This window comes from Podarcis gaigeae (assembly GCF_964106915.1).
Source record: "Podarcis gaigeae genome assembly, chromosome: 9".
NCBI lineage: Eukaryota > Metazoa > Chordata > Lepidosauria > Squamata > Lacertidae > Podarcis > Podarcis gaigeae.
The window spans coordinates 37741857-37760749 of record NC_139685.1 but is presented as its reverse complement, the minus strand read 5'-3'; the positions used below and the strand labels follow the sequence as shown (position 1 = coordinate 37760749).

Here is an 18893-nt window from a genome sequence, read left to right as displayed (position 1 = left end):
TGAAATCTATTCTTCTAAAATTTGAACTGACTACATCTAGTCTTGTCCTCTTCAGTGAGTCTCTTCTGAGTAAAATATTGCTGAAACCACCCTAAATATACCTTTTCTTGTAGAATGTTTCTCACATAGTTTCCTTTTCCAGCTAATGCAAAATGACTAGTACAAACTATTACTTCTTGTAACATGGAACACAGCCTAAAATCGAATGAGTTTTTTTCCTATAGCCACATCAAGTTGCTAACTCATATTCAGCTTATGATTGACTGCAGTCCTGAAGATCCTTTTCCTGTGCTTTTTAAAAATCTAAATGTGGAACTATCCATTTATCATTGCTGGATTTCATTTTGTTAGTTTCAGCCTCATTTCCCATTCTATTGAGGGTATTCTGAATTTTATTCGGGACTTCTGAAGTGTTAGCTATGATATCCCTCTCAAGTTTGTGTTAACCACAAATCTGATTAGGATTCCCTCCATCCCGTCACCGATATCACTCATCAAAATTCTTGCAAACCACTAGGCCCTGCAGTATTTCACTCCAAACGCCCATCAAGCTTGATCATAGAATTGTAGAGTTAGAAGGGACACCAAGGATCCAGTCAACCTCTCTGCAATGCAGGAATCTCAACTAAAGCATCCATGACAGGTGGCTATCCAACCTCTGCTTAAAAACCTCCAAGGAAGGAGAGTCCACCACCTTCCAAAGGAGTCTGTTCCACTGTCAAACAGCTCTTACTGTCAGAAAGTTTTCCTGATGCTTTGTTGGAATTACTGTATTGGCCCGAATATAAGCTGCACTCCCCCCCCCCCAATTCCAACCGTGAAAAGTTAAAGTGTGGCTTAAATTTGTGACCTTACAAAAATTGGCTTACTCCCCCCCCCGATGGTTTGCCTGGAGGCTGTTGACCAGCATTGGTGGGATGCTGAGCACCAGCAATGGCCACCCCTGTTCATTGTGGTAGCTTCAGGGAGGCTGGGGGTCCAGCACCAGTGCTTGCTTGGGAAGCGGGGTGCCAAGCGCTGGTGCCAGCCACTCCCTGCCCCCCATTCAGGGTGGTAGGGCTGGGAGGTGGGTGTGCAGTGTGCTCTGAACCGAGTGCTGGCGCCAGTTTGGGGAGCGGGGCGCCGTGCACCGGTGCCACCCCCCAACCCACTGGTTGTTTGAGCGTCAGAGCGATTAAGGTGCCAAAAAAGCATCAGCGCTGGCTAATCACCGTGACTTTTTTCTTTTTCTCTCCAATTTTAAGGGACTGGCTAGTATTCGGGTATTGTCTTTTTTTCTCTCTCCCCCCCCCGAATTTTAAAGGTGTGGCTTATTTGTGGGTGTGTCTTATATTCGGGCCAATATGGTACAGATGAACACTCTTTGAAAACACATTTCCAACCATCTGCGAATCCATCTGACAGTAGCACACATCAAACCCATTTGGTAACAAAAATATTGTAGGAAATTTTGTCGATTGTTTAGCTGAAATCAAGATAAATGAAGGTAGGCCAATCAAAAAGAGAGAGATTAAGACTGACAGTGTCATCTGCTGTAGAGAAGGTGGATCTCCCCACTCTATCCCTGCCTCACAGAATTTCATTGCAATATCCTGTGGTTCTTATAAGAAAAGAGAAGTATATTTGTTGGCATATCAACTGAAGGCGAGAACATTTAAAATGTAAGGGGTTTATTCTCCGTTATCAAGCATTTTCTACATACAGAACATCCACATGGTGTAAGATAGAGAAGAAAATAATGTAGAAGAAACGGATGACTGTAAATCATTGAATAACAAACAGTTTACATGGCAGTGGTGGGGATTTTTTTTTTGCTCACAATGGGAAAAAATTGTTAAAAGGATTCAGTAGGTATAAATGTAAGTCAATTCTTTTATTCAATTAAATCTGCCAGTTTTCTTAAGCTAAAGAGAATTCTACTGTATCACAGCGCAGAATGCTAATTACACACAAGAAAATACAATGCTAGAAAATTTCAAATTTTTAAGCAGCTTTACACATTAGGGTAGAATTAGAATAAAACTTCTGACTGCATTGAATAAACAGAGGTCAGTTGAAAAGCCTACTTTATTTAAAGAAACACATTCTTTTAAAAAAATCAAAACCACCTATATTGTTACTGAAAAACTGAAGAATTTTTTTACTGCTAACTTTGAGTGCAGATCTCATTTTTCCTCATTCTAGTGGCTACAACGATTCTAAATTTTAGAACCTTTATTATCCTTATATAGATGTAGAAGCAATGTTCGAAACTAGAGCAGTAATTCGTTAAACAAAAAGAAATAATAAAGACAACACCTTGCAATAGTGATCTAATGGGAGGCGCAGGATAGAAAATTTACTGAGCTTTATTAAAAGTGTCGAGGAAAATCAGGTATTTGACAAACAATGTACAGTACATGTAGAGGCTCTAGCATCTAGCAAAGTGATCTTAAACATATTTACTTAGAGGTTTGTCTCATTGATTTCAATAGACCTTTTACTTCCATTAAGAAGCTTAGAAACATTGTCTGATGCTGCAACCCTACACACATCGGGGAGTATGGACCACTGGACTCAATAGGGCTTAGACATGTACAGGATTGTGCTGTTAATCTCCACCTTTTTCGTTCCACTGATATACAGATTCCTTAAAAATGCACCTCTAGTAACAAATTAGTTTTTTAAAAAATAACAGTTTTTTTGCCAGTGTAAGTGAATCTTCTTGGTATTGGTAGTTAGACAAAACATGTCTTCCTAAGAAGATACGCATGACATTTTTCTTTCATAGAACCAAAACTCTCTGTTGATGCAAGTCTTTTAGAGGTGAGGAGATAATTGCCTAACTCTGCTACAAAAAAGAGGGGTCAAAGTTCTATGAGCAGTTAACAGAATTTCAACTGAAACTTGAAATAAAAATCATATCCTCAAACTGCAGTAATAAAAAATGACAACACAAGAGATGTTGCAAATATACTTTTCCTTTGTCTTAAAAAACCATGCTTTACAACCTGATGGAGATGAAAAACTTGAGATATCAAAAGCTTCTTTTCAGGGAAAAAGAAAGCCTGCAGCCACAATGGGAATACAATTACATGTTTCCTAGGCTTCTCTTTCCTTGTGAGACATTTCCCTTCAAGGCACAAAAAGATTAAATAGTGGACAGGGCAGGACAAAATGCTTCAGTTAAAAAAAATCTAAAGTTGTACGTAGAGTGTACCCTAACATTTCAATGAATAGGATTAAGTCAACATGACCCCCCCTTTAAAAAAAGAAAAGCCTTCATTTTAAAATGTGGCATCATTTTGTCAACACATGGCTCATGTGTAGATGGTCCCTTAAACATTTAATATTTTCACCAATTGGCCAAATCACCCTAAGGAGGTCATCAATAGTACACAAAATGTTTGCTCACAATTCCAGCATTTTTATATCACCAAAATTGCATTTTAGTCAGCCACACAACATGTACAGAAGGGTCTAACTTTTTTTAAAAAAAGAAAAAAACACAATCAAAACAAAACAGTGACAATTTAGAGGATGAAGTTAAGTGCAATGTACTGTAAAACTATTCACTCGGCTGTTATCTAACATGGTTCCTTATGCTTCTCCAACCCAAATCACTGTGTTTCCTCTCTCAACTTCAGTGATTTCGCAATTCAGCTTGTTCAGCCGTCCATCCAGAATAAACAAGGATTCCTTAGAAGGCGTCATCAGGTACTGACCAAAGAGCCCACTGCCTTCAATTAAGCGGTTCTTCCTGTTCCATGGCCATTCATCCGGCTTAAGAGGCTCCTTAAGACTCTTCACCATCTTCACCTTGCCAGAGGACAATTCTACAAAAAGCACATCAGTTTGTGTGCTGGAGCTACCAAATACATTATATTGATGGGCTTCGGTAAACGATGCTTGGAAAGCTACATCGGATATGTGCAAGTTGGTGTGGATGTCAAAGGCATCCTGTATCTCTCCTCTAACTGTGATGGTCTGGACCCTCATGAGACCTTTCACATCATCAATGCTGACTAGATAGTGACCATCTGGAGAGATATATGGAGTTCCTGTTACATCACCATTGTATCCAATGACAGAGTCAGTAACACCGTCCACTATAAGCTGCGGTGGGACAGCTCCTGTGGTGTCAGGCTTACAGCTGATAAAATAATATCCTCCAAGGTGTGTGTAAGCCAGAGACTTTGGAACACAATTGTAATCCTTTAAACTAATTGTCTTGATGTATGACATAGTTTCAAGATCTATTTTCTGGAGCACAGGCTCATCTTTGTGAAGAATAAATCCAAACCTAAAAGAAATGAGACAAAAAACAAATTCAAAGGGGGGAAAATCCACAGTATAGTATATACAATCAAATGCAAGCAGTGCTTAAAGATCTCCACAAAGCGTTACATGTAAACCTTGCTTATATCTGAGATCTGGTTATCATATGCCTCTTTAAAAATACAGTGGAACCCCAGTTGTCGAACATAATCCATTCCGGAAGACTGTTCGACTTCCGAAATGTTCGACAACCGAGGTGCAATTGCCGGTCAGCAAATCCCATTGAAAAAATGGAGAAACACACCTCGGAAGCCGTTCAACTTTCGAGGCATGTTCGAAAACAGAAGTGTTGCATTCCGGGTTGTTGGCATTCAAAAGCCGAAATGTTCAACAACTGAGGTTCCACAGTACTTGTTGTTTTTGAAATAATTTTTATTGAATTTTATGTTTTTATCATATTAACATTGTATCAAATAACATAAATAAATACAATTCCCAAATTTCCCCCTCCCCCCCTATGACTTCCCTCAACTTTGTCTTCTGGTTTTTAAAGATATTAACTTCTGCTTGCATTATTGTATTTTACTTTTAATTTCTTTAAATTAAATGTTATTATGCTCTTATCATTTTTACATCATCTTTGTAATTTCTATATTTAAGTGTTTACTCAAATCCTGCTAGTGATACTGTACTTGTTAGTCACCTCATATGTAGGTTTCTTATACAACGTAGCTTTAAAACATAACAACAGTACATTTAAAAGTCCACAATGAATCTTAAAAAAACAACCAAATTATTTATTTTATGTACTTATGTGACATCCCCACAAAGTTCTCTCAACAGCTTACAACAAAAAGTAAACAGAAAATAAAATATGAAATAAAACTAAATGAATACAACACAAACAGAGCACAAAACTCTTCTATATATTAAAAAGGAGAAAGATTTAAAACTTGAAAGGCCCTGACTATACAAGCTGCTTACCTGGGTATGTTTTCACTTGGTGCCACAAAGAACCATAAAGATGGCACCCTGTGAGCCTCCCTAGGAAGTCAGTTCCATAATTGGATGCCACTACTGAAAAACTTTCTTTCCCTAGTGGCTACCTGCAGCAGGGCCTCTGAAGAGAGTCTTAAGGTAAAGAGGCAAAGGAGAAGCTGGCCTTTTAAATAACCTTGTCTCCATCAGTTTAGGGTTTAAAATGGTAAACCAACACTTGAAAGTAGAACTGGAGACACCGGCGGAGGAACAGGAGTGGGGAGGGAGCAGACTGCCCCCGGCACCACTATTCCGGTAGGGTGCCATCATGGCGGTGCCCCCCGAACATGCGTGGCATCACACCCCCAGAACACATGCCACACCCCTGCGGGTGGCATGCCACGCCCCCAGGATGCACGTCACACCCCCACCTGCTCTCCGCCCCGGTAGCGGAGCATGCAGCTTCGCCACTGACTAGACATTGATCAAATACAAAGAAAATCCCAACGACAAATTACAATATGGATCTCACAGGAGTTTAAAACGCAAGCAGCAAAAATGGGAGCTTAGAAGAATCAACTTTGCCAAAGGGATTAAATTAACACGATCTTAAAAGGCTAGGAAGGACAACACAAAGGCTTAGCCTGAAGCCAAAAGCACAACAATGTGGGGCCTGACAAGCTCCCTTGGGGACAACATACCATAGCTGAGTGAATTGAACTGAATTGAATTTTATTATTTCAGTCACAGACCAGTTCCAGCCCACATACAATATCAAGGAAGTCATAAAACATGATAGGGATACATTTGAAATAGCTGTGTGTGGTACTACCAAAAAGGTCCACCTGGATTGAGAGGGTGCTCAGGGAAGTGTATAACTTATATCAGATTAATGTATAGTTACACTTGATGAAGCTGAGCAGCTTAAAGTGTGAACCGATTCCAACGAAAAGCAATTTGTTTGAGGAGATGGAAGAAAAAATGTTGGTAGTGTTAACCGAGATAACCTATTTACAGATGCAAGTTACCACGGTGTACTGCAGTCATCAAGTGATGAAAAAGTCCCAAGTCACAAATTCTTCTTATCAAGTTGCTGGTGAAGGCTATAGCTTCTCTGCAATTATAATTCAGTTCCCAAGTAGAACAACATACATCAAAGCCACCTATGAAGTTTAATTGGAATATATTTTTTGTCATGTGATTAAGAGGAAATGGTACACTATTCTGGATGTGCATAACTCCAGCGAGATATCATATATGCAGTTTTAAAATCAATTAACTGTTGCCTAAACCAGAATAGATACACAGCTTCAATGAGAGCATGCAGTACATCTCAGATATTTTAGTTCATTTCATTCTCTTTCTCCCCCATGAACATGAATTCAATGCTCATTGCTATTATTCCAATCCTTCTCATCATAACGATTTAGGATTACACCTCCCAACTATTAAGGCCTAAATTGTTTCGTTTTCAAAGTACCTTTAGGCATAAGAACCAAGGAAATTGACTATGTGGAGGTTTTCAGAAAATATGAGACAAGCATGATAAAGCTGAGCAGAAATGGAGCAGGACTCCTGGATATTACTACACAGGCTTCCACCCCAGCTGCTGGTCAGACACACTGCAAAGTATTCAGCTCTGTGAGTGTGTAGTCACAGGCTGATATTTGATGGCTGTTAAAGGACTACCTTAAATTTGATGGCTGTTAAAGGACTACCTGAGATGCGGGTGGCACTGTGGGTTAAACCACAGGGCCTAGGACTTGCCGATCAGAAGGTCGACGGTTCGAATCCCCACAATGGGGTGAGCTCCCATTGCTCGGTCCCTGCTCCTGCCAACCTAGCAGTTTGAAAGCACGCCAAAGTGCAAGTAGATAAATAGGTACTGCTCCGGTGGGAAGGTAAACGGCATTTCCAAGCGCTGCTCTGGTTCGCCTGAAGCAGCTTAGTCATGCTGGCCACATGACCCGGAAGCTGTACACCGGCTCCCTTGGCCAATAAAGCGAGATGAGCACTGCAACCCCAGAGTTGGCCACGACTGGACCTCATGGTCAGGGTCCCTTTACCTTTAAAGGACTACCTTGGCTCTCATAAGGAACTGTTCTAGTGTATAGCTGGAGAGACACTGCTCCGAGATTTTAAATGATATAACTTGTTTACTAATTTCAACTCAACAGTATTCAAATTCTTAAACACACACGCACACAATAGCTCTGGTTATCATTAAATACTGTATTGTACACACGACACCTTCAATATTTTATACCCTTGCAGAAAAACAATATTACAGTATTCTTAACTACGGCACAAGTGGAGCTTTCAGGCTTTTTCTTAGCAGCATGCTTTGGCACATCTCTAAATGTCACCCCCCTCTCCAACCCTTTGATCCTCAATGCCAAGTTTTCTTGATGTAACTTGCTAATATATCTGGAAAGCCTGACAAATAGCACCAGCAGGTTAATAGGATTAACAACCAATAAGGCTGATAGTGAGGCAGGGATGAGAAGGTGGAATAGACTGACTGAGTACATACTGATTTTTAATATCTGCTTATGATTCCGACTGAAGGAACTCTTCTTTGCTCCATCTCAAAAAGAATGTGGTTTGCTGCAATGCAGAAAAATTAAAGCATGCTAGAAATGTTAAGGGTGATTTAACAAATAAAGGAAAGGATGGCAAATGAAACATACATCATGGTGCTATGCCTTATATAATGGAGTCCTATCTAATTTCACTTTCTCCAGATAAAGAATGCATAGTTGCTGCATAACCTAAGAACGTTTGACAGTGCTAACACAATGAGGAAGAAAATGGGTGACCTTTTCCTGAATGATTTATTACAAGATTGTGTATGGCCAAACACCAAAGAAATTCAAACTAATGGATCATCAGAGCTCATTATCTCTTCTGAGTAAGGACTACCAGATCCAAATGTCTTCTTTAAGCCATATAAATGTTTTAAAATATTGCCACGGGGCCAAAGTTTGATGGAAGAGGAGAATCTATCCTGCATCTGTTATGATTTTGCAGAAAGTTAATTCAATTGATCAAACTGAACATAAAATGTTGAACTTCCAGTTTTTTTTTACATGTATGTAACTGTGAGTATCACCACCCACTTCCCTTAAAATTAAGCCTTTCTTTAACATAAGGTAAGGTTATCTCTTCTTAGATAGCCTGTGTTCATGTATGTTGAGGGTTTATTATTATAGTGAACTCTTTCCAACTAAACATCAAGAAAAACTTTCTGACAGCAAGAGCTGTCCGACAGTACAGTGGTACCTCGTGATGCAAACAGGATCCGTTCCGGAGCCCCATTCGCATCCTTAATGGAACATAAGACGCGATGGCACATTTGCACGTGCGTGGGTTGCGTTTTGACGCTTCCACGCATGCACATGACATCATTTTGAGCGTCTGTGCATGTGCGAGTGGCGAAACCCGGAAGCAACGTGCTCCGTTACTTCCAGGTTGCCGCGGAGCACAACCTGAAAGCGCTCAACCTGAAGCACATTCAACCCAAGGTATGACTGTAGAACAGTTTCCCTTGAGAGGTTGTGGACTCTCCTTCCTTGGGGGTTTTTAAGCAGAGGCTGGATGGCCATCTGTCATGGATGCTTTAGCTGAGATTCCTGCATTGCAGGCGGTTGGACTAGATGACCCTTGGGGTCCCTTGAAATGCTACAATTCTATAATTCCACACAAACGGGAAATGAGGTATCAGCAAAGTGTCAGTAAAAAGCCCTGCCAGCCACTCACACTCACATTTTAGTCCAGCAATTAAACAGGGAGATGCCTGCACTTTGTTGATAGATCAGAAGCTGGCAACAAGTCCTATAATTTCCCTCAGAAAAGTGGCCTTTAGCATTTGCGCTAGGTCATTAGTGAGCAAACATTCTTGCCAAGGGCTGACATCTGAGCAACCTGTAAGATATGTATTGATTCTTATTTCCTCAGAGAAAAATATCCCCTGCACAAAGGTGAATCTAAATTGTCCCCTTCATGGACACAATCTTAAAACAGAACAGTCAGTGATTAAAGCAGCAGAGACCTATCGCAGTCAAAGGAAGTTAAACCAGATTCTTTAGGAAAGTATCTCTGAGGCTGTCTAATCTTCAGGTTGTAGTTTGAATAGAAGGCTTCAGGTTTTCAGAGCCGTTAATCTAGTACCTTTCATAAGCATTTAATTTTTAAAGATTAGGGGCAAAAACCTGCAGTCACTCATAATTGTGCCATAAAATTATGCTTGCGGCTTATGTACTATAAACCTGTTTTATGAGTAGGTCTCTAGTAGAACAACAAGTGATACATCAGAGTGCCTTTAGTTTCCCCCAGTGATTTATATGTAAAAAGTGCCATGTTTAATGCAAACTTCCCTTTCATGCAGATTGATATACGGAGGCCTCCCACTGTTCATTAATCCCTGATTAATATTTATGAGACGTCTAACCCTCATGTCTCCCCTGTGCAATAAAATCACGCACAGTGCCTGGCTTAGAATCACCAACACAATTTTGTCCAAGTGCATATGGATCCTTCTTTCATTCGTCCAAAACAGTGAAAAATGGGAATTAGTTGTCCTACAGAACAACAGTAATAACATTAAAAAAAAAAAAGAGCTAGAGCAGGTGAAACATGACAGGCTGTGGGGAGTTACTTGGTTTGGTCTCCATTTTACCTGCTAAACGTCTTAACTAAATTCTTATCAAAATGCTAATCTGAGTGCAGAACCTGAGTAAAGGACAATCAAATGAGGCTCCTGTATTGAATGATATATAACAGTTGTAAGTCTCAGGTCCAGAAGCCAAACATGGCCCTAAAAGCCTCTTTAACTTGCTCTTGGGATACATCGGTGGTCACACCTCTTGAGTCTTGTTCTGCACCCTTCCGGAGAGCTTTTGACTGGCTGAAAAGTATCCTTGAATTATGATAATGCCTGCTTTCTGCATGGATGCAGGAGAGAGATATGAGTGAGTGTGCAGAAAAAATCACACCCATTGCTATTCCATGTCCCTAGAAAGTTGCATATCGCAGAATGTGGCTCTAGGGCTGAAAACCATTCCTCACCTCTCATAAATAACATGGGGTGTCCAAAAGCCACCTGATGTCGGCCAGTGAGGCTGCCAGAACTTGAGCACAGCATTGCTCTCAAATCTGTAAACAGGGAATAGACAATTCGGTGCCAGCAGTTCAAATGGAAGTCTAATGGTGACTCAGGAATGCAACAGAACTGCTATGCTAAGATGAAAGGCAAGTCTAGAACTGATTTGTGAGTATATTAGCAACAAACAAGATGAAGCACCAAGTAATATATCCTAAAGGCTTTTTATTTTTGTTTTACTGAAATTTATCTGGGGTGGGGATAGGGTACCTGTTTGGGAAGAGAAACTGCTGCTGACATTTGCTCTATTTAAAATTGCCCCACAAGCTATTTTCCCACCTGTATGGGGTAAATGGTAGTATCTTTTCACCTGCGAATGTGAAAGCAGTGGGGGGGGGGGAGGCATTTTGTCAAAAAAAGCTGCCTGATTGGAAGGGGTTAATAATCCCCTTTCCAATATCCTACAATTGCTAACAGATTTTCAATTCCCGATGTCTGCATTTCAGTCAAGCTGTCATAGAAACAACATCTCTTAGTGCCTCATCTAGTTTGTCTCTTAGTCTGCTGGGCAAAGATTCAAATGAATAGCAATAATGTAGTTTTGATTTTTATTTCTAAAATGCCTAATATACTGAAAGAAATCTAGAATTGGTTTCGTTTGGACCAAATTGCTAAATATGTGCCCTCTACTGCAAGGGTGCACTCTCTCTCTCTCACTCACACACACACACACACACACAGTTCATCATTTGGTGTATCTTCAAAACACTGTTTTGGTACATTGTGTATCCAGCTTGACTTTCTCTAGGTAATTTTGATGAAATGTTACTTTCAGGAATAGTCATCAAAGTTACTTATGGAATATTCATGAATAAAGCTTTGGAATGTCATGGTGAAATATTTGTATTTCTTATTGATATAGTGCTATAAATGTGCATGGTGCTTTGGCACAGTATGATAATGTTTACCAAAGACAGTTTATCAAAGAAGGCAGTCTGTGATTATCACAGCCTATTAATAAGTTAACTGGCAGTGGAGATTACTTTAAGGTGCATATTTATCTAATTAAGTTTAGATCTCTACAAATATGACCTCTACGCAGACAAAGACAATCACATGCAGAATTTGCATTTCTAACTTCAAGTAACTACTTATAATTACATATTAAATATGAAATCCACATTTTGCTCATGCCGCATCTTAGACTGCTCTTCTTTTCTCAAGACACGACCAGGTTGATATCTGGCTAGTAATTTCAAAGCTTCCCTTCTGAGGTGTATCTGTTGTGAACGCTTTTCAACATTTCACTGGCTTTATTGTGATGAGTCTCCACTTCCTTGGTGGAATGTTATGAGTTTTGCCATTCCCTATCAGTTACTGTTGTCAACATGGGTCAGGGATGGGTAAATTCAAGCATCACGGAAACAAGTTATGTCACATACTTTGTTTGTATACAATAATGGCTGGGCGATGGAAAAGGTAATGTGCCAGGTTCTGTACATGGAATTCTAACAAACCTGGATATTTAGTTGTAGCACAACTCTCTGGGGGAAAATCACTATTACTTGTTTAGTTTTACAATGCCAGTAATCTAGCAGCTTAACACTATGAAGCAAATTGTGGGTCATGCCTCTATGTCTAATCTATTTATCCATGCTTAGCCAAATATGTTGCAGAGCCATCCAGTAAACATTCCCCTAACATGCAGAAGTTCTGAAATTATATTGCTCTGGGACCAATGTCCCACAGAGCAATGGACCAGACAAACAATGCTCTGTGTAGTAGACTTCAAACACTTGTTTTTTAATAGAATGCTTCCCAATAAAACTATCCTTCAAAAGAAAGCAAACCTGGTATAACTGTGTCCTATCCGCCCAATGTGACAAAAGCATTTTTCTCTTCATCAAGCTCAATGTTTCCGAATACTTAAGCTGTGCTTCACTTATTGCTAGTTGTCTCCAATGAAGAAAAGAGTGAGTGATATTTACACATAATGTACTAAAGAAATAGTTTTCAATCTGAATGTAATGCAGAAGCAGAAGTGAAATACATATGTGTTTAAACAGTAGTCACATTCAGAGTTAGAAGAAAGAATGTAGGTAAAGGTAGAGGGAAGTTCAAATGGGGATGTTGATCATAGCACTATAGATTAAACTAGAGTAGATTCAGAACAGGTGAAATTATTGGACTCCTTTTGAAAAACTGATGAACCTTTTTGGACAACAAATTGCAGTGGACTAGACTGGGGTAGCTGACTCCAGTCAAGCTTAGTCAGCAAGGGCAATGGCCAATGATGATGAGAGCTGTAGTCCAACAACATCTGAATAGCACTGTATTGACTTCTCCTGGACTACACTGTGTCAAACATGAAAAGGAGACATTGAAAACCAGTAGTAGAATATACTGTGCTGAAGATTAGAAAGGGTTTGGTGAAGTCTAGCTGCTGTGGGCAAGCTAGAACTGGGAATTTTGGTCAGACACATGCAAAAGATAACTGGACATTTCTTTTTTTTTTATAATAATTTTTATTAAGGTTTTCCAAATTAAAACAAATCAAAACAAATTAAATCCAATCTATAAACTTTTTGCCAATAACTAGGACTTCCCCTCCCTACCCCCTCTTGTGTTCCAAATCTTCCAAATAAGCAATTAAATTCAACAAGTTCTTATCCCCAAATTACACTCTTCATCAATAACCCAATTTATCCAAATTCCCATCCCCTAAGATCGATCTATACCCTTCCACGAGTTTCCCCCTTTCAAACATAGTACAGATGGAAATAAGATAAATATGAATAGTAATTTTACAGCCTTTGGATTCCAATTTTCCCTCCCCTCTTTCCCCTTTGCGTTTCACCTATCCCTCCACTTCTAATATCTTCCTGGAGTTCCCACATTACACTATGTCCCTCAGGTTCTTTGCCAGTCTTTAATTACGGATGTCCAATCATAGAAGGAGTCTATCAAATAAGGGCCCATTTCTTCTATCCAGGTTTTTATATCCAGGAGTAAAAACTCCAATTTTGTATCCATAAGCTTGTCAAACCTGAATATCCCAAATGTTCCCCCAGTTCTGTCCAGTTCTTGTTATTTCCTTGTTCTTGTCAATCATTCTCCTCCTTTTTATTTCTCTGTTCTCCCACAGAAATGTTCTTTTTCCAAAAGTTTCTAGTGGCTCTGCAGAGGCTTGTTATTCATGGAGCAAAGCATTGCATCATGTTCCTTTCATTTTCCAACAAATAGTTCCATTGTTTCCTGTAGTGTGTAGACCTCTGTAGACAAAATAATGTTCCATTCCTGCAGTTTCCCAGGAGATTAAAAGTTCCATTCAACTGTTCAAGTTTCCTGTGAAAAACACATGCAATATCCCTCGGCTCCTCTAGGTGGATTGCAGTAACAAAGTTCCCTTCCAGAATCACATCCACCAGACCAAGTAGCTTGTTGACCGATATTTAAAACAGTTTATATTCAATTTATAACAAATATAACCGGCAAAGTCCTCATAACAAAGTCTCTATTTTAATCTTCCTTTTTGACAGCTCTTTGACAGCTGTCAAAACCTCCATCACTTTTCTCCAGGCAGTTTCACGAATCGCTCCAGGGATTCCGGGGGGGGGGGGGGTTGCTTTTTTTAAAAAACAATTCCACTTTTCTCCTCCAGCTCAATCTTATAATTTTCCCTCGCGAAGTTGCTGATTCGGCAAGATAAGGTTACACTCGATCTTAGTTGTCCAGTCCTTTGTTTTGGCTCTTCTACAATTTAGGGGTGGGCTGACTTCCTTTTTTCCGCCTCCCCCGTTCGCTCCGAATTTTAAAAATTTATCCCCTTTTTTTAGTCCATATTCCAATTACTCACGGGTTCTTCTTTAGAGCCGATTTTCAATAGAAGAAGTCAGCGCTCTCCGCCGGATGGCATGCGGCTGCGCTCGGCAGGGATAGCAGAGAACTCAAAGCACCACGCTTCTCCCCGGCACCCGATCCGTAGCCTTTAAAAAGGCTCCTTCACGAGTCGGGAGAGCGCTAACGGTGCCAGCCGAGTCTCCATGTCCACGGCCTCCTCTGGCCGTGGTTTTTAAGGGTCCCCGCATCGCCGGTGCGGTAGGACCCAGCCCCTGCCAAGCCGGCTCCCTCCGGAGCTCGGAGGGAGCCCGCCATTCGGCGATGGCGCCGACCCGGAAGACATTTCTTTTAGTTGAGAGAACCAATTTAAAACAACATATAGTTTTGCTTTTGACAATTTGTTGAAGACACAGAGAGGTGAGACACTGTGAAAACTAAGAAAGCAAGGGAGACAATTCACATCTCTCTTGTCAGTGTGAATTCAGCAAGACAGCAGAGATCTGCTCAAAACTCAAAGAGCTGAGAAATTTCTCATCATTTCTTATATAAATATAAAAGAAAAGATTTGCAGGAACTGAATATGTAGACATCAGTCAACACATCCTATCCCATGTTTTCCTTGCAGCAGCAGGGAACTGCTTGCACAGGTGGGGTTAAAGTAACATCTTCCACTGAGCACAAGGGACAGGAATATGCAAAAGCTGGAAGTTTCTAGCTTCCTGACATATACATTCCCACCCAATCACATTCTGAAAAAGCTAAATTGGTTGCAAGTGCAGCCTGTCGGTGACTTCAAATAAATTCATAAAACCTTCCGCACTTAATAAAAAATTGTTCTGTTAGTGTTGCAGCACATATGCTTTGGAGCTCCCTGTCTATTGACATCAGGCAGAAATCTTCACTGTATTCTTTGACACCTGCTCTCTTTTTAGTTTACTGCTGATTTTAATCGATTTAAAAATGCTTTAAATGGCTTGTTTTTATGGGTATTTCTAATATTTATGGCAAACTGCTTGGAGTTTTTGTTACAATCAAGTGGTTTCTAAATTTTGTCAAATAAATAAAATCAATTTTAATAAAACTTCTTAAAGCTGTAATTATTGGTTTTCAGAAAGGCAAACAAGAACCTTCTGAGCTTTAATTGTCTTTGTTTTCCTTTAATCCCACCACATTCAGTCTGACTTCAGTTTATATTGGCTTAGCCAAATCCAATGTTAATTCTGCAGTGGCTCATATTTCCATTTAACATTTTTTAATGCCCCAGGGAAGTTGGTGTAAAGCCATTTCCTTTTTCTCTGGGTTGATTCCTTTTTGATATCAGTCTTGACCCACTAATTATAACCTTCTCTTACAAACTAGTGTTTCTTCAACATGTAGCCTACCGGAGCCATTTACATGAGTGAGTAACAACAATGGCATTTGGTTTTAAGAACAACTCTGGTCATTACTGCAGAGGTATCAGGAACACAATGATGTCTATAAAGTTATCGGTATGAACATACTTCAAGGAGAATACAAATAATTCCATTTCTGTCACAGACATACAGACAACTATATGGGAGGGTTTTATATCAGACACAAGGCTGAACAGAGTACGAAAGTTATGGAAGGCTTTCCCAACCTACAACAGCACGTGACCAAGGCTTTTTCACAAACTACAAATGACCATCTAGTGAAGCTTTGACAAGAGACCATCAATAACGTGAGGTTTAACTAAAAATCAATTGTCAGAACCTGGTACGGGGATTATATTGACATTTTAAAGGCATGTACTTGGCACTAAACATTCAGTTTTAAAAATAGGTAAGACCTCTCTTTCTTGTTCACATTTCTAGTGCTCATGATAAAAGAAGGTCCATGGCCATAGTACCAAGGATCAAATCTGTTAGCATCTTTCTCTTTCCAAGGGTAGAAGTAATGATCACATACATGAGTAGATCCTAACCCGTGCTTCCAATGATGTGGATGAAACCAATCAAACTAAGTCAAGTTAAATTTTGCACAGCAGTTTTAGCTTAAAATGGTTTTAAGATTAAGATGATTAAAATTCCCATTTGGTCACATGCATTTTTTCCCCTTGTTTGATAAAGATTATGAACAGCTTTGGGTCTGATTACTTTTCAGCTAATGTATATGCAAATGAGTGGTGGTTCTATCAGTTAAAACCAAAATGTGGAGAGAGCATGTTTCTTGTAGAAGCTGAAAATAGATTTGCTTAACAAAAATCCAGCAAATAATACAAGTATTGTATTGCTCTTGGTTTTTAAGGAAATATTTTTTTTTATGGATTGCACAATGATTATTATAAATCTTGTTTAAAATCCATGTTAAGTAATATAATTGTAACTAGGGCTTCCAGCAGCATATATATCGATGGTATGATTATGAACTATATTAAATTTCAGCATCGCTACTGGAGTTTCATTTTGTGATGTATCTGACATATCTATGATTAATTAGAAGAGTTTTAAATGCAAGATGCCTGCTGATTTCTGGATGGCATGGGTAATGTGTTGCCTGGTGGGTATTATATGCCATGGTTGAATGCATTTTGAATCTTAGCATGCTGTATGGTTATTCAGACATAAAGCTGCATGCAACTTTCTCAGACACAGAGAACTGAGTCAGGTGATGAATTCATTGATTTGGAATAATGGGATATAGTTCACTGGTAGTGCATAAAAATTCCCATTACAGTATAAGCTAATTGCTTCACTGAGATATTTTCAGAGAGAAGGAGGATAGCATCTCAGCTAAGTTACTGCTATCATGGAGACTCAGCCACCACTTGTACTCGCAACTTTGGGAATTGCCAGTCTGTTCTGTTTCGGCTTGACCAAAGAATGATCAATGAACCTTTTAATGCACAAGTAATGACACCAACTGCGAATTAGACTGGCCATGTTCTGGACATATCGATGAACAGACTTGGCCTAAATCTCCAAAGCCTTACCCCATCAATTAAGATTAGAACTGGGACTTTGGAGGACATAGCTAAGGGATTGTAAGGCGGTGATCATCACTAGTTGAAAAGCAAACCTTTCTACCAAATGCTGGACACCCTTCCCTGGTTTGCCTCCCTTGCCATTGAGAAGATGTTGTAAGAGATGCAGGACTGCTACTGTTCTGTGTAGCTTTGTTTCTTCTACCTCTCAACATTGACTGCAATGTAACACATGAGGTGATGTTCTTTTGTCATGCATTTGCCTGCCCTCACCAGTCAATGAGGCAAAGCAAGAATGGTAGACACATAGTATTATCATTTGATACATATGTTGCATTGCCATAAATGTCACGACGAAGGAATAACAAAGAAAAGTGGGACAGTGGCAATTTTGTGTTTCTTTTTTGTTTTAAAGTGAACTACTGCAGTTGTCCCTTAAATGTTTTTGCAGTCTAACCCATGGGAAAAAGTATCTCCTGAGAGTAGTAGGCTGTCTTTCTGCATCAGCAAATACCCCACCAGCTTCCGGAGTGTGATAAATATAGAAGATAGTGTAAAATTTAAAGTATGGCTTCTGATTCGCTTTTGCATGCTGAGAAAATTGTTAGCCTGATGTTACCGTATATACTCAAGTATAAGCCGACCCAAATATAAGCCGAGGCACCTAATTTTAGCACAAAAAACTGGGAAAATTTATTGATTCGAGTATAAGCCGGTTCATCACACCACAAACCTGGTGGTGGCGGCAGCAGTGGAGGAAGAACAGGCAGCCCAAAAGGGCTGCTTTGGGGCTGCTCGTTCCTCCTCCTCCACCACAGACAGCGGCAAAGGCGGAGGAAGAGGAAGGAGCAGCCCTAAAGGGCTCCTTTCGGGCTGCTCGTCCCTCCGCCACCCGCCTCACTCGAGTATAAGCCATGGGGGGCTTTTTCTGCATAAAAAAATGTGCTGAAAAAGTCAGCTTATACTCGAGTATATACGGTATTTATTTTCTTCATTGCTCAAGGGAGCACCAAAAATGCCATGAGACTTAACCTATTTGTGGCTGCATTTTTGGGAACCATTTTCTGTGAATACATTTATTTGCAAACATATAAAAACTGGGTTGAGACCAAACTAGCTACCTAGTCTAGTATTTTCTTTCCTACAGCAGCCAGCCAGAGGACATGGGATGGGTACAGAGACAATGCTATTGTCAACTACCCAGCTTTTGAAATAATAATAAAAATGTGGAAAACACAGCTTTCCTGATATAAGCAATCTTAGTCATCCAAAGTATGACTCACTTGTGTCTGACATACAAGGATTTGGAATACGTATTGTGGCAACAGACTCCTGTCTAAGAAAACCATCTGCAGAAAATATTGTAATCTGGCAGTGATAGGGTAGCTGCAATAAAAACTATGGAGAAGGCAGCATATAATAGAGTTAGCAGCATCCTAAGCATTTCATCTAACCTCATTAACTTACATCTCCAGTATAAGAGCCACAAAAGGAGAAGTGTAGGAATACTGAATGAGAACCAGAAACAACAAAATAGCCCAACCATTAATTTGTGTTTCTTGGTCATAGCTTCCAAGACTCTGGATTACAGGAAACAGGGTGCACCATACTATCCCAAGAAGTCCATCCTGTTTCTTCTGGGCCTTTCTGTTCATCCTCTGAAGTTCAGAACTCAGGAACAAAGAAAGTCGAGTGGTGCAGGAACACAAAGGCCTACCCTATATCAGTGGAAGCGTATCTGGTGTATAGGTAGAAAGTCCCTGACTCAATCTC

At 39.8% G+C, this 18893-nt stretch overlaps 1 protein-coding gene across 4 annotated transcripts in view; it reads right to left on the bottom strand.

The window, feature by feature from the left end:
* Nucleotides 1-1653: 1653 nt before the first annotated feature.
* FSTL5 (follistatin like 5) overlaps nt 1654-18893 on the bottom strand; it is a 328628-nt gene continuing 311388 nt past the window's right edge. For all 4 annotated transcript variants that reach the window (XM_083755622.1, XM_083755624.1, XM_083755623.1 and 1 more), the window contains one exon: nt 1654-4282. In XM_083755622.1, coding sequence (XP_083611748.1) covers nt 3580-4282 — 703 coding nt within the window. In that variant the 3' untranslated portion in view covers nt 1654-3579. The remainder of the gene's footprint in view (nt 4283-18893) is intronic.